Source organism: Mus pahari, chromosome 7 (genome assembly GCF_900095145.1).
Source record: "Mus pahari chromosome 7, PAHARI_EIJ_v1.1, whole genome shotgun sequence".
In the NCBI taxonomy this organism is placed as follows: domain Eukaryota; kingdom Metazoa; phylum Chordata; class Mammalia; order Rodentia; family Muridae; genus Mus; species Mus pahari.
This window is the reverse complement of record NC_034596.1, coordinates 79,189,756-79,204,187: the sequence shown is the minus strand read 5'-3', so window position 1 is coordinate 79,204,187 and position 14,432 is coordinate 79,189,756. Positions and strand designations below refer to the sequence as shown.

Here is a 14,432-nt window from a genome sequence, read left to right as displayed (position 1 = left end):
GTTCCAGTCCTGACTTCCTTGGTGATGAACAGCAATGTGGNANTGTAAGCTGAATAAACCCTTTCCTCCCCAACTGCTTCTTGGTCATGATGTTTGTGCAGGAATAGAAACCCTGACTAAGACAAGGGGCCAATGACTTGGCTCAGTGGGCAAAAGCACAGAACACACCAGCCTTACACACAGGGGCAATCACTGGAACCCATGCTAGGAGAGAACAGACCCCTGGAAGTTGTCCTCTGATGGCATACTACACACACACACACACACACACACACACACACAAAACCTAATCCAATTGTATTTCTTGCAAAATGAGACAATGAGCATGTATATATCTATCTTTTGAAGGCTGTGGACCAATTTTTAGGTTAAAACAATCTCCATAGAAATTTAGTTCTAAAAGCTTCATTTCCTTTCTTTTCTTTTTCTTTTTTCATTTTTTAGAGATAGGGTTTCTCTGTGTAGCCCTGGCTGTCCTGGAACTCATTCTGTAGTCCAGGCTGACCTCAAACTCAGAAATCTGCCTGCCTCTGCCTCCCAAGTGCTGGGACTAAAGGCATGCATGTGCCACTGAAAGACTTTCGGAGGGAGACCCTCACTCAAGTCTCGGGATGGCTGCAGACCCCCAAGGACTCACAAGAGACCAACCTTGATGCAATTACATGAGGCTTTATTCGGGAAAAGTCAGAGCTTTGGGGAATGACTGGTATCCCACACAGGGGTAGAGGAGTCGGCCGATGAAAGAAAAAGGGACCCTCTTTTTATGGGCCCTCACGGGGAAAAAAGGAGGAGGGAGTAGGGATTTCCAAATCACCTGTAACAAACAATTTCTATTCTAAAATGATTTTACAAGAATTAAGCATGGGAGGGGTATGAGGAAGGAGCCGTGCACAAGCGCAGAGATGATGCAATTCTATTGGCTAACAGCTTTGGGGCAGCTCCAGATTGGTCCCATCTGAAGTTGCTGGGTAAATTTTCCGATTTCAGCCCACCAATCAGACCACAAACACTTGGTAACAGGTTGCAATGGTTCAGCCCAGCAACCAGACCACAAACACTTGGTAGCGAGCTGCAACGATTGGCCAATACATGTTCAAAGAACCGTCAGAACATGGGCAAACACACGGGTTCAAGGAACGGTCATAGAACATACATATTACATAGAAGCAATATTCTTCTTTTAAGGCAACACACAACCCTCCTTCTTTAAGGAAAGGCAAGTCCAATCCCCTATAGTTCTGGAGAACCACTTCAGACAAGGATGTTAGCGATTCTTTCAACCTGGTGATAGATTGTTCCAGGGCCATGATATCGGTATCCATGGCCTTCTTTAACTGATTGTAATAGCGGGACCCCCTATCTAGGGCAGTGGCCCCAGTACTGATTCCTGCCGCTATTCCTCCCACCCCCAAGAGCACAGCCAGAGTCATAGTTACAGGTTCTCTGCGGAAGTGGGTCGGCCGCCTGTCAAACTCATCAACGAATTCTTCTGTGGGATGGTAAAGGACTCTAGGCACTAACTGTACAAGAACGCAATAATCTCTGGTCTCATTAAACACTGATGTTGATATACAAGGAGTCAGTACGGTACTGCAAGCCCACCATCTGTTGGGACCTGGTGACAGATAGTAAGTCACCTCAGTCCTGGGGCTTTTGTGAATCTCATTACACAGATGTTGATGATTCGGGGACACTTGTCCTAAATATATGCCTATACCTGACACTTCAGTGAGGGTTAGTGTGTGGCTACGTCCCCAGTTGCAGTGCTCATGTCTGGTAGTTTTGTTGTAACTTCCTATTACCATCATTTCCTCATAATAGCGGGAACCAGAGGCCAGACATAACCAACAAGATTTAGTAACATTGGGATCAGGGGACAATGTGGGCCATCAATTCCCTGGGGCCTCAACTTTAGAGAGAGAGTACATGACCTCTCCCATCTGAGATATGACTTGCCATGTGAGAGTCATGGACTGATGCAGATTGTCATTCCTTTGTTGGAGCCCACTGGTGGAGTAGATGCAGCTTAAGAGGATCAGCAACCTTTTCCACAATCTACCCATCGGTGGGGTCAATGGTCGTGAATCCATGCGGGATTCCCTCGACTTTCAGAGCCAAAACCATGGAGGTGGAGGATTCCCAACTTACTCTTGGCCCTTTTTGGGTAAATCTGACCTGGGCCTTTAGTTTAGTCAAGAGATCTCTCCCCAGAGCGGTGTGGGACACTCGGGGATAACCAAGAAAGAGTGACTCACTTGTCCTTTCCCTAAATCCACGGGACGTGCAGAGTTCCAGGGTATTGTTTCTGTCCTGTGGCTCCAATTCCTATGGTTCTTTTATTTTTAAGTTTTCCTAATGGTTGTTTCAACACAGTGTCTACGAGGAAGTCCATAGGGGTCCCCTCCACAGTCAGGGTTACCCTAGGCTCAGGGAGGGGGTCTGAGCCCCGTCTCCCCTAATCATCATCTTTTAGGGCCAGAACCTTAGGGGTCTTTCCCCTTTTCTTAGGGCATTCTTATGCCCAATGTCCGTTCTCTTTGCAATATGCACATTGGTCCTTCTCCAGAGTCCTCTGGGTGGGTCTTCTTCCTTCAAATCTGGATTCTCTGTTGCCCAGGTACCTTGTCTGTCTATTTTCATCTCTACTGCTTCTTTCACGCTCCCCTACCACTGCGGCCAAAATCCTGCTCAAGTTTTTCTCCTGTCTTCTATCCCTCTTATTCTCTCTCTTTTCTTTCTCACGCTTTTCTCTTTCTTTCTTTTCTTCCTCTGTCTCTCTTTTATGATAGACTTTCTCTGCCTCTCTAACAAAATCTTGCAAAGAAAGCCATGGCATGTAACCCTTCCAATCTCTGTAACTTTCGTTTAATATCCGATGCTGACTGTCTTATAAAAGCCATAGCAACTGCGGCTTGTTGACCCTCAGAGGTCGGGTCAAAGGGAGTATAGCGTCTGTAAGTCTCCATCAATATTTCTAGAAAAACAGACGGAGGCTTGGTGGGGCCCTGCATCACTTCTCTCACCTTGGCCAAATTGATAGGGGGTCTCGCCACTCCCTTTAGGCCTGGTACCAGAGCCCGGTGATATACTGTCAACCTCTCCCTACCTTGAGCTGTGTTATAATCCCTATTTGGCCAGTCCAGAGGAAACCCAGCATTAATCTCATTAGGCAGGTTGGTTGGGGCTCCATTCACTCCAGGAACATTTTTCCGTGCTTCCAGGAGAATGCGCTCCTTTTCTTCAGTAGTGAACAGGACCTGTAGAACCTGCTGGCAGTCATCCCAAGTGGATTGATGAGAAAACATGAGGGACTCCATCAGCCCCGTCAGGCTGGCTGGATTCTCAGAAAAAGCAGCATGATTAGCTTTCCAAATATACAGATCAGCCGACGATAAAAGCCAATATTATAAGGGTCTGCAGGGACTGCGGATCAGCAGGCGGGTTTCCCACAGATCGCAAAGGGAAAGCAGATGTGGTATCGGGAACCCCATCTGCAGAGGGGCTCTGGGCTGACTGGGTTCGGGTCCCGGCTGCTGGTCTGCTGATTGCGCAGCCATCGGCCCCACAGGCTGCCTCCAGAAACTGTGGAAGCTCGGGGACAAGAGGCGGTAGGGGATAGGGAGGGGAGGAGGTTCCGGCCACTCAGAAGGTCCCTCGATTTCAGGATAGATTTGGGGAGGAGCTGAGGGCCGAGGTGAAGGCTCCATTTCAGGGGTGGGGGGAGCCTTCGGTTTCACTTTTGTTCCACGGAGAGCCAGGGCTCGGGAGCCTGATTTCTGAAGTGGGATCCAGGGTTTAACCCATGGTGGTGGATTCTGGACGAGATTTTGCCATACAGTTATGTATGGCTGCTGGTCTGGATGGGACCCAGGTCTATCCTGAAAAACAATGGCTTTAACTTCAAAGATTAGAGTCAAGTCAAAAGTCCCCTTCAGTGGCCTACCTACATTAAACATTGGCCAATCAGAGGCACAAAAAGTCTGCTAAGGTCCAGTCTGTCCCATCGTCTAAACCACAAAATCCACAAAACAGACCCAAGAAATTGACACACACAGACTAACAAAAAAAAAAAAAAAAAAAAAAAAAGTTCGTCTTCTAGACAAACAAAACCAATCCAGAAATGCGGATGATCGGGTAGGTACGTAGTCCTATCAATCCAGCCGGTGATTCCAGCACGTCTGCTGAAACACTCCATGTCTCATCTCGAGACTCGTGTCTCCGTTTCTTATGAAACATCTCGCTACAATTTGAAAATTCAACACCAAACTTTGCTGGCACACAGAAACAGTTTCAGACAAGAAATCTTAGCACCAAGTGGGTCTTCGGAGATGAGGGTGGTTGCACATATCCCGGGACGAGCCCCCAAAATGAAAGACTCCCGGAGGGAGACCCTCACTCAAGTCTCGGGATGGCTGCAGACCCCCAAGGACTCACGAGAGACCAACCTTGATGCAATTACATGAGGCTTTATTTTGGGAAAAGCCAGAGCTCTGGGGATGACTTGTATACCACGCAGGGGTAGAGGAGTTAGCTTGAAGAGGACAAAATAATAAGGCTCCAAGTGACCTTGAATAGAAAACCACAATTTTTTGTTTGTTTGTTTCTTTGCTGTTTTAATCAACACAGGTGAGAAGCATTTTCAGAAATGTTATTTGGAAAACTATTTAAAGGCTCAACCTACTCCATTGAGATGGCAACATTATCATTTTTTTCTTGTGGAAGTTACGCACATGCATATCCAGGTATGTGCACACATATCAGGCTCACTGTCATCCTGTCACATCATCCTGTCACATGATTCCAGCTTGTGTCAAGTTGACATGAAATGAGGCAACTGCAGCTGCAGTCACTGTCTTTAAAGCTGAGCCAGGAGTTAAAGTATTAACTAGGTAGGGCTGAGCCTTTAATCCTGTCACTCAGGAGGCAAAAGCAAGACTCTCTCTGTGAGTTCAAGGCCAACTTCCTTTACGTGGCAAGTTCCATGACAGCCAGAATTGAGGTCCTGTCTCTAAAAGCAACTAAACAAAACAACAAATGGAACAAAACCAGCTGCAACTACCACTGAAATGCTGAGCTTAGAATAAATCATACCTTTAATAAAAGGTCACTGTTTTTAAACTTTACTCATTGTATCACATATAGCTGAATCTGTAACAAGCACAGGCTGTTAGTAGAATAACTATATTGATTAATAACTTATTCAGTACAGTGACCTATAAGCCATTAGTGCCCTAAACATGAATTGCATGTCATCCATCAGAAAACTGATACACATAGTTACTGAACTCTAAAATTTGACCTTGAATCTACCATGTCTGTTACAGGCAAACGCATTACAATCTACAGGAGGCTCTGCTGGGGGTACTGTCCAGGTGTTTGCCAAAGAAGACTAGAATTTGCTTCCATGCATCTATCTGGGCTTTGGAGTGAGCCCTGACCTCCCCTCCCCAAATCACAGCTCCGTTCACTATTTTGTGCAGGGAAGCTGGGCACACGGGAAAGTAAGGTGGCTCGATGTAATGCCCAGTCCCGGGGTAAGAGAGTACCTGGGGCCTTTCCTTTCCATGAGCCTGTAACCGTTCCGTGGCTATCTGAGTATATAGCTCACTCCTCCAGCAATGATCATCCTGACCAGCAACAAAGAGGATGGGGCCCTTGGCCTTCTCTATTGGTATCATGCTGGGGTTCTCACAGCCTCCTACAGCATCATTCCGTATATCCACAATGTCCAGAATGCCGGAAAAAGCCACCTTCGTTCTCCTCAGGTCATGGCCCAATGGTGGAATCACGGTCTGCTTGTAATGGATGTGCCTGTTTCCACTGAATGCAGAACCATTGATGGAAACTGTAGCTGAGACATTCCTCAGGAAGGAAGCCATGGTCAGACAGATATCAGCTCCCAGGGAAAGACCCAGAAGCCCAATGTCTGGGCCTTTTACCTAGAAAGAAAAAAAAAAATGAGGTAAGAGTCAGAGATGGAACATGCCTATAATCTAGCACCAGGAAGGTGGAGGCAGGAGGATCAGGAGTTCAAAGTCAGTCAGCTACATAGAGAGTTCAAGGCCAGGTGAAGCAATTTCAAAAATCCAAAGAGAAAGAGGGGGGGAAAAAAGAGCTAAGGAGACGGCTCAGCGGGTAAAGGTGCTTGCGGCAAAATCTGATGACCTGAGTTCAATTCCTCACAAGGTGAAAGAGGAGAACTGACTCTTGCAAATGGTCGCTGTCTCCACCTGTGTGCCGTGGAGCACGTATAACCAAAAAAGGTTAGTAAAAAAAAGTAGTTACCGAGCACTAAAGGATGTTGCTAGAGGGACTGGAGAGATGACTCAGTTGTTAAGAGCACTGGCTGCTCTTCCAAAAGGATCCCAGTACCCACACACAACTGTCCATAACTCCCAGGGGATCTGTTGTCCTCTCCTGGCCTCTGTGGTCAATGCATACATCTGGTGCCTGGCCACAAATGCAGGCAAAATACCCCTACACATAAAATAAGAGTAAATAAATCTTTCATGGCAGACAAACCCACACGGTCACATTTAGGGACTGGTTATAAATGCAGAGTCACGAGAGCCTGTCAGGCAAGGACCTCATTTCCAGTGAGCCTGACCCATGGCTTTATTTGACAGTGTGTGGAACCATGTGACCATGTGGGTTAAGCAGTGGCCCAAGATGTGACTCAATCATCCAACCCCATCCAAGCAACACTAGAAAATGATTAACTTCATAGAAACAGAGTTTAGGGTCCAACTTAGTAGTTCTTAGCCTTTGGAAAGTTGTGGGCAAATTGTGGCTAAATTTGCGAGGAAAATTAAAGATTATAAAGCTAGCTTGGTAAGACAGCTAGCCTGTATGGCAAGAGGAATTTTACTAGTATATGAAATGAAATTTCATTTTAGTAAATGTTTATGAAGCTATGCAAAAGAGAAAGGGGAAGTGTTAGATGCTCAAAGCCAAGAAAATCTCCCCTAGAAACTTTCTCTATGAACAAAGAACAGAAGAGTGTCAGTACAGCTGGAGCAGGAGACTGCCCCTGTAGAGATAATCCCAGGGACACGGATTAACTAAAGCAGCAAGGAGAACCTTCGGGTGGCGAAGCATGCAGCGCACTGCTTCTTCAAAGTAGTCCACTTCTATGACGTTGAACTCTTTGGGGAGATCTTCAAAGCCATAAAAAGCCAGAGCCAATGTGGCAAAGCCATGGCCAGCCAGAAGGCTGGCTCGGTATTCCAACAGGCCTCCTCCAACACCATAAACATCGATGATGCCTGGAAAGGGTCCTTGTCCTACAGAGGGGACATGACAAGGCAAACGCATCATGCAACCCAAGGAATTCGCTTCTCTTTTAAGACACCTCTCCAAATTGCTTAGTTGGTTTCTAGGAATCCAGTAAAACAGATCCCCATGTCACTACTGAACGGAAACACCCGAGCTTTGGAATGAGGAAAAAAAAAAAAAATCTAACCTGTCTCATGGATTTTAATCCTCCTCTGGAATCCAAACTGTGACCCACAAGCTACAGGAAAACAGTTATGAATTTGGCCCAACACAAAATTGCAAACTTACAGGAAACATTGAAGGTTTGTGTGTGTGATTTTTTTTTTTTTTTTTTTTTTTTGTAGATCAATTGCATGGTTCTAGGAGGGTAAGGGGGTGAATGCTATAAATGATACCGTTTAAGATTGGAAATTTATCACTGATCTGTACAAAGCTATTTGCATACTTCTACAGATCAGTTGTTACAGGAGACCTTGCTAAACCTTAGGGTGAGGAGTACATTTTGGAAAGAGGACTTGCAAGCCTTAGACTGTCCCCTCCTCTTGCTCTGCCGAGGGCTGCAGACAATGGGAAGTGTGTGTGTCAGGATGGAGAGTGCTACAGTGGTTGAGAGCCCTCCCTGTTCTTGCAGAGGACCCAGGACTGGGGCTCACAAGAGAAAACAAAATAAATTTATTTTTATTTGTCGGAATTTTGCTTGTGTATTTATCTGTGTGAGAGTGTCAGATCTCCCAGAACAGGAGTTACAAACTGCCATGCAGATGCTGGGAATTGAACCCCGGTCCTCTAGCATAACATCTTGTGAGTGCTCTTAACCACTAAGCCATCTCACAAGCCCCCATGAGGTTAAATTTAAAACCAACAAGAACAAAAACAATTTATGCTAATATGGATGTACTATGTATGGCTTTAACCCTTGAGGTTTTGTGTGTGTGTGTGTGTGTGTGTGTGTGTGTGTGTTTGTATGTACTGACTAGAGGTGGTGGTGGGGTGGGCAGAAGGGACTGAGTGTGTCAAGGACAATGTGGCCGTTTCCTCTATCATTTTTCCTAACCATGCTGTCTGTGGAGATCTGTAGGGTAGTGTACTGCAGCAAAGTTCAGCTGTATTTTTCGTCAGCTGGACAACACTATCTCTTTGGGATAGACAGAGATTAAATGAGATAATGCAAGCAAAGGGCGCTTGCTAATGTATGAAAATCCCCCAACCTGTTTGAGTGGCCACTGAAATGGCCAATAGCAACTTCCTAGGAAGCCCATACCTGAACCCCACCCCTAGACTCAGCCCACGGCGGCGTGCTCCCATCTCTCAACAATCTGACTCACCTGGGGGTAGGAAGAGCGTGGCGCGCACCCGGCCCTCGCGCACGGGCACGCGCCGCACCCCGGGAGCCATGAAGTGACGCTCGTGCACCGCCTTTGCAAGCCGCCGCCCGCCGTCGGGCTCGTGTCCGTCCAGCACCTCTAGCTCCACCACGAAGGGCGTCTGTACGTCGCGCTTGATCAGGCGCCAGAAAGGCCGTTCGGTCTCCATGGCCCAGAGCAGCCCCATGGGCTCGATCCCCGAGAAGCTGCCGCCCAGCGCGGGCGCGCGCGCCAGGTCCAGCTCGCCGTGGTTGTCGGCGCGGTAGCGCGCGTGGGCTCGGAAGAGCGCGCCCTTCTCGTCGCGCAGGACAGAGCGCAGCGTGACGGGCTGCTCGGGGGCCAGGCCGCGCACGATGATGCTCAGCGGCTCGTCCCAGCAGCTGCGGCCCGCGGGCTCCACGCTCAGTGTCGCCGCCATGAGGAGCTGGGGTCCTCGAAGAGCGCCACGCGAGTCCGGAGCGGAGCCTGGCCTGCTGTGGAGCCGATCTGGTGGGTCTCTAGGACCCAGACAAGCGAGGAACCAAGGTCTGTCAGCAATTTGGGCACAGACCGGTCAGAGGTCAGGCTTGGGGCTGAGCCAGGTAATAGGATTCTGCTTCTCGCCACTCCCACGTGGTGTTGTGAAAGTGATTGGTGATGGCACCAAGTGAATGAATCAAGGCAAAGTACGATCCTTCCGTGGATTCAGCAGCTTTATAAAAATACAAAACGGAACCAACAGCAAGAACTTTGTACTAAATTATAACTTTATACCAGTTTAATCTTAAGACACTCAGCTTACAAAAACTTCCCTGGATGCTACAGCCCCCAGCACAGAAACTAGAATGCACAGGCAAACTGAGAAAGGCAGCTGTGTTAGGGTTCTCTAAACGAACAGAGGGAACAGGACGGAGACGTGCGCAGACGGAGACACGAAGAGGGGTTTAATTAAAGTGGCTTGTGATTCTCGTAGTTAAACGATGGCTGTCTCTCACAAAAAGGCCAAGGATCTTGTAGCTGTTCAGTCCAGAAGACCTAATACGGTGCTGGCGTCCCAGGGAAGCTCTAAAGCTGCCAGTTTTAGGTCCACGTTGGGATCCTGAAGAAGTAGGTTCTAACACCAGTGAAGGAATGGCTCAGAATAGATGAGCTTGCCAGCAAGACTGAGGGCAAGCAGGCAAAAAGCAAAAACCCCCTTCTCCCGTGTCCTTTTGTGTGGCCCAGATTTAGGGCCAAATGGTCTGGATTTAGGGTGAGTCTCCCACCTCAAAATAATCCAACCAAGAAAAATCCTTCACAGCTGCTTGGGGTTTAGTTGATTCCAGATGTGGTTAAATTGACAGCCATGATTAACTAGCTGGTAGCATCTTCTCCGGGCCCCAAAGCCCAGATTCAATGAGATGCAAATGGCTCTCTGGTACAGGATGGAGAGACCACTGAGGTGTTTGCTTGGTTGGTGGTTACTAAGATACTAGGAGTACTATTAAGGGCAGCTTGAAGGATCTAGGGACTGAGCAGGTGTCACGGGTGCCATAGAAAGTTCTCTGAGGAGAAGTTGGCTTCATCCAAGGTCCAGTGTTGTCCAATGGCCTGATAAAATGGTGCAGCGAGATGGCTCAGTGGGTAAGAGCACTGACTGCTCTTCTGAAGGTCCTGAGTTTGTGTCCCAGCAAGCACATGGTGGCTCACAAACACTCGTAATGAGATCTGACGCTCTCTTCTGCTTCGTCTGAAGATAGCTACAGTTTACGTATGTATAATAATAAATAAATCTTTGGGCTGGAGCGAGCAGGGACTGAGTGAGCGGAGTTGTCCAGAGGGAGCAGAGGTCCTAAAATTCAATTCCCAACAACCACATGAAGGCTCACAACCATCTGTACAGCTACAGTATATTCATATACATAAAATAAATAAATCTTTTTTAAAAGTGGTGCAGCCTAAGATGCATATATGAGTGCTTGTGGAGCCATCTGGCTGGGGTTTAGGATGCTGTCGGCATCCCACTAGATATATGCAAGGCAGATGTTCAAACTGAACCTTCCAGAAGGAAGAGTGCAAAGGCAAGGAAGGCCCTGGCTGCCAACTGAGGCGATGCTCTGTCCCATGGTCCATGTACTGGGACTGAAAAGATGGAGCTCAAGTAACGTCAATAAAGGTGCTATATGGAAATGATGGGGACCAAGGTGTCAGATAAGCCACTGCACTGGGAACTAACAGACCAAACTGATGGAGAAAGGAGTTATCCTCATTTCTGTAAGTTAAGTAGAAATGAGCATTGAGATTCCAGTCATCAAACCGAACTAAGTTGTTTCCTGAGAAACCACCAGATGGGGACCCTAAATGGGAATCGAGTGACATTCAAATGAAGTTCCTTGCACTTTTTCCTTTTGTGGTTAATCTTATCATCTTTAAGCAATGAAGTTAAACATTTCATTACTTTTCTTCTGTCTCTCAGACTCTACCTTACTTTAAAAGAAATACTTTTGAAATGACAAACTCTATTTTCATTTTTTTCTTTTCCCATCCCCACCCCCATTCTGTTTTCATTCTTTATTTCTGCATTTATTAATCTGTCTGTAACAACCACTTCTTCTACTCAGCCTGATGGGAGCACACAGAAAAATGACATTCTAGAGATTTCTATAGCGTAAAGCCAATTTGTATCTTTTAAGTCATTCTGTGACTTTGGGAGTTCCTGTAAACATACAGTGTCAGCCTTCCCCTTGTGTGTTTATATGTGTGGGGGACATGCATGTGAGTGGGCATGCATGTGTCCACTCGTGTGTGCAGAGGCTGGAGGTCGGTGTCAGTGTCCTTTTAGATGACTCTCTACTTTATTTACTGAGGCAGGATTCCTTATTCAACCCGGAGGTCTGGGCTCTGCTACTCTGGACAGCCAGCTTCCTCAGTTTCCTCCAGGGCCTCCTGTTTTTGCTCACACACCCACGGAGCCTTCCATGCGTCCCAGGGATCTGAATTCCAGTTCCCCTGCTCCCACACCAGGGTGTAACCCACCGAGCTGTGTTCCCAGCCCAGCCAGTGGCTTTTAACTGAAGGCCTTTACTTTTCTGTGACTCTGAGATGACATCTAAGGTATTGGATTTTTCTGAGAGTAGAAGGGACTGGAGAAGGGACCCTGGCCTTGTCCTCTTTTGTCTGTCTGCAGCATGAATGACACAAGGGAACTCAGCATGCTTCCTTTTAGAGGCCAGTGAGTCACCACGCCACGCCAGCCATGTGAATAAATGTTTTCCTCAAGAAAGCAGTAAGTTAACTTCAGAGGGATTCACGGTTGTTCTGTCAGTGGTAATTCTAGACATGGAAGTCTGTGTCCTGGGCAAGATCTTAGCACTGTGGGAAGTTTGATAAGAGTTTGAGAGATCCCTGCTATGTATGCAAGATTTGCAAGGCTGAAAAATATTGTCAAAATAAAGAGGCCACAAGAATAATAAAACACGACAGTCTCTGACAGGGCTGGTCCAACTTGTAGGACCAGTGAGACCTGCCTGCTGCAGATCCTTCCTCCTCTGTATCCTAAAGTACAGCTTCAAAACAAAACAAAACAAAACATGGTGGTTTCTGGGCTGGAAAGATGGCTCAGTGGTTAAGCGCATTGGTTGCCCTTCCAGAGGACTTGGGTTCAATTCCCAGCATCCACATAGCAGATTGCAACTGTCTGTAACTCCATTTCCAGGGAAATGGATAACCTCACACAGACATCATGCAGACAAAACACCAATGCACATAAAATAAAATTAAAAAATGAAATGTATCTTTAAAAACAAACAAACAAAAAAAGTGGGCTGGAGAGATGGCTCAGCAGTTAAGAGCACTGACTGCTCTTCCAGAGGTCCTGAGTTCAATTCTCAGCAACCATATGGTGGCTCACAACCATCTGTAATGGGATCCGATGCCCTCTTCTGGTGAATCTGAAGACAGTTACAGGGAACTCCTATAAATAAAATAAATCTTTCAAAAACAAACTCATAAACAAAATAAATAAAGTAAAACAAGAAGATGGGGGTTTCTAGGCCCAAGCCACTGGACATAACAATTTCTCCTGAGCGAACTGGTAGTGCATTTAGTACTCGGATCTTTTCTCCCGAGGTTCCTTGTTCTTTTTTTGTTGCTGCTGCTTTTTATTGTTGTTGTTTTTGTTATTGTTCTTCTTTTTTTTTTTTTGGTTTTGGTTCTTCAAGACAGGGTGTTTCTGTGTAGCCCTGGTTGTCCTGGAACTCACTCTGTAGACCAGGGTGACCTTGAACTCCGAAATCTGCCTGCCTCTGCCTCTCGAGTGCTGAGATCAAACGCACGCACCAACACCACCCAGTTTCTATCTTTGTTTTTGTTTTGTTGTATTAGACATTGGACCTATAGACACAACCTCGTTAGTCAAGGCTTTACCACTGAGCTATCCCCAGACCCCACACTTCCGTTTTAAGGGAGATGTAAGAGTCAGCTTTGCCTGTCTGTGACAAAGCACCTGAGCTACCCAGCTTATTAATACAAGGGAGAAAGGCTTCTTTTAGCTCCTGGCTTCAGAGGCCCCAGTCTACAGGAGCTTGGCTTTATTGCCCTGGGTCTGTGGTCAGACAGAACACCATTGCAGGCACCTGTGGCAGAGCAGAGCTGTCCCCTTCCTGGAAGCTGGGAAGCAGAGGGGGAGGGGCGGAATCTCCCTCAAGGGCTTGCTCCCTGTGGCCTCAGCCTCTTCCATCAGGCCCTACCTCCTAAGGCCTGACCTCCCAGGAGTGCCACAGACTGGAAACCAAGGGTTTAGCATGTAGCCTTTGAAGGACCTTTGAGAGCCACACATAGGACAGGGCTGGAGGAACAGCTCAGTGGTTGAGAGCATTGGGTGTTCTTGCAGAGGACCCAGGATGGGGTTCCAGACAGCCACATAGTGGTGGCTCATAACCATTGTAACTCCAGTTCCAGGGGATCTGACATTCCTTCTGACCTTCCGAAACACCATGTTTGCCTCTGGTGCACATGCATACACGCAGGCAGAACAGTCACAAAATAAAATACACAAACGAAATGGAAGGCACTGTCTTCAAGACAGCCACTGCCAGTCTGGGTATAAAAGTCAGTATCCTGATGGGACAGGCCCCTGTTGACTCTTTCCCAGAACCCTGATCTTTAAGTCACCTAGTTGGGTCCTTGCCAAGACCTTTGCCCCTGATGTAGCTGATATAGAGGTTAAAAGATTAAATGTTTCATGGACCATTGATTACTTACGTAATTTTATTGGCTAGCCAACAAACATTGCTATACTGCAGTGCTGCAGACCTGTTATATAAACAGAACAAGACACTGATGTAAGGTTGCATTATTTGCTGACTAATCTATCTATTGGAGAGAGAATCTCTTATAAGCTGTGCCTATCAATAAAAAAAGCCTGTGGCCAATGAGCTGAGGCAGGAAATAGGAGGTGAGACACTCACAGGGAGAGAGAGGATTCTGGGAAATAGTGAGAGGTGTGAGAGATTCACTCGGGAACTGGGGAGACAGACATAAACCAGCATAGAATACAGAATACAGAACTCAGTGTAGATTACAGAGGACTCATCCGGGACTTGGACACATAAAGCTGGAGAGGTAATTAACCATGTGGAAGAGATAGGATAGTTCACATGGGTTAAATTAATTGCGAACTAGTTGGGGAATGAGCCCAGGCATTTATTAATAATCAGTCTCAGAGTCATCATTGCAGGAGCAGGAGCTACAAAGGGAAAAACAAATTTCTTTCTTCCTTTCTTTCCTTTCCTTTCCTTTCTTTCTTCCTTCCTTTCTTTCCTTTCCTTTCCTTTC

The 14,432-nt window shown here is 46.8% G+C and overlaps 1 protein-coding gene and 1 pseudogene across 1 annotated transcript; both read right to left on the bottom strand.

Moving 5' to 3' along the window:
• Positions 1-674: 674 nt before the first annotated feature.
• On the bottom strand, positions 675-4,004 carry LOC110324060 (annotated as a pseudogene).
• Positions 4,005-4,120: 116 nt separating this feature from the next.
• On the bottom strand, positions 4,121-9,190 carry LOC110324653 (acyl-coenzyme A thioesterase 4). The gene is made up of 3 exons (XM_021202324.2): positions 8,601-9,190; positions 7,081-7,283; positions 4,121-5,939 (listed from the first exon to the last, which is right to left on the bottom strand). The coding sequence occupies exons 1-3, from the start codon at positions 9,055-9,057 to the stop codon at positions 5,334-5,336; spliced, it is 1,266 nt and encodes a 421-aa protein (XP_021057983.1). The 5' UTR covers positions 9,058-9,190; the 3' UTR covers positions 4,121-5,333.
• Between the last annotated feature and the right edge of the window lie 5,242 nt (positions 9,191-14,432).

Excerpts from the sequence above, each read along its gene's own strand:
- LOC110324653 (XM_021202324.2), bottom strand. The coding sequence starts at position 9,057 with ATGGCGGCGACACTGAGCGTGGAGCCCGCGGGCCGCAGCTGCTGGGAC. Across the intron at positions 7,284-8,600 it reads CACGCTCTTCCTACCCCCAG|GACAAGGACCCTTTCCAGGC; the intron begins GTGAGTCAGATT and ends TCCCCTCTGTAG. Across the intron at positions 5,940-7,080 it reads GCATGCTTCGCCACCCGAAG|GTAAAAGGCCCAGACATTGG; the intron begins GTTCTCCTTGCT and ends TTTTCTTTCTAG.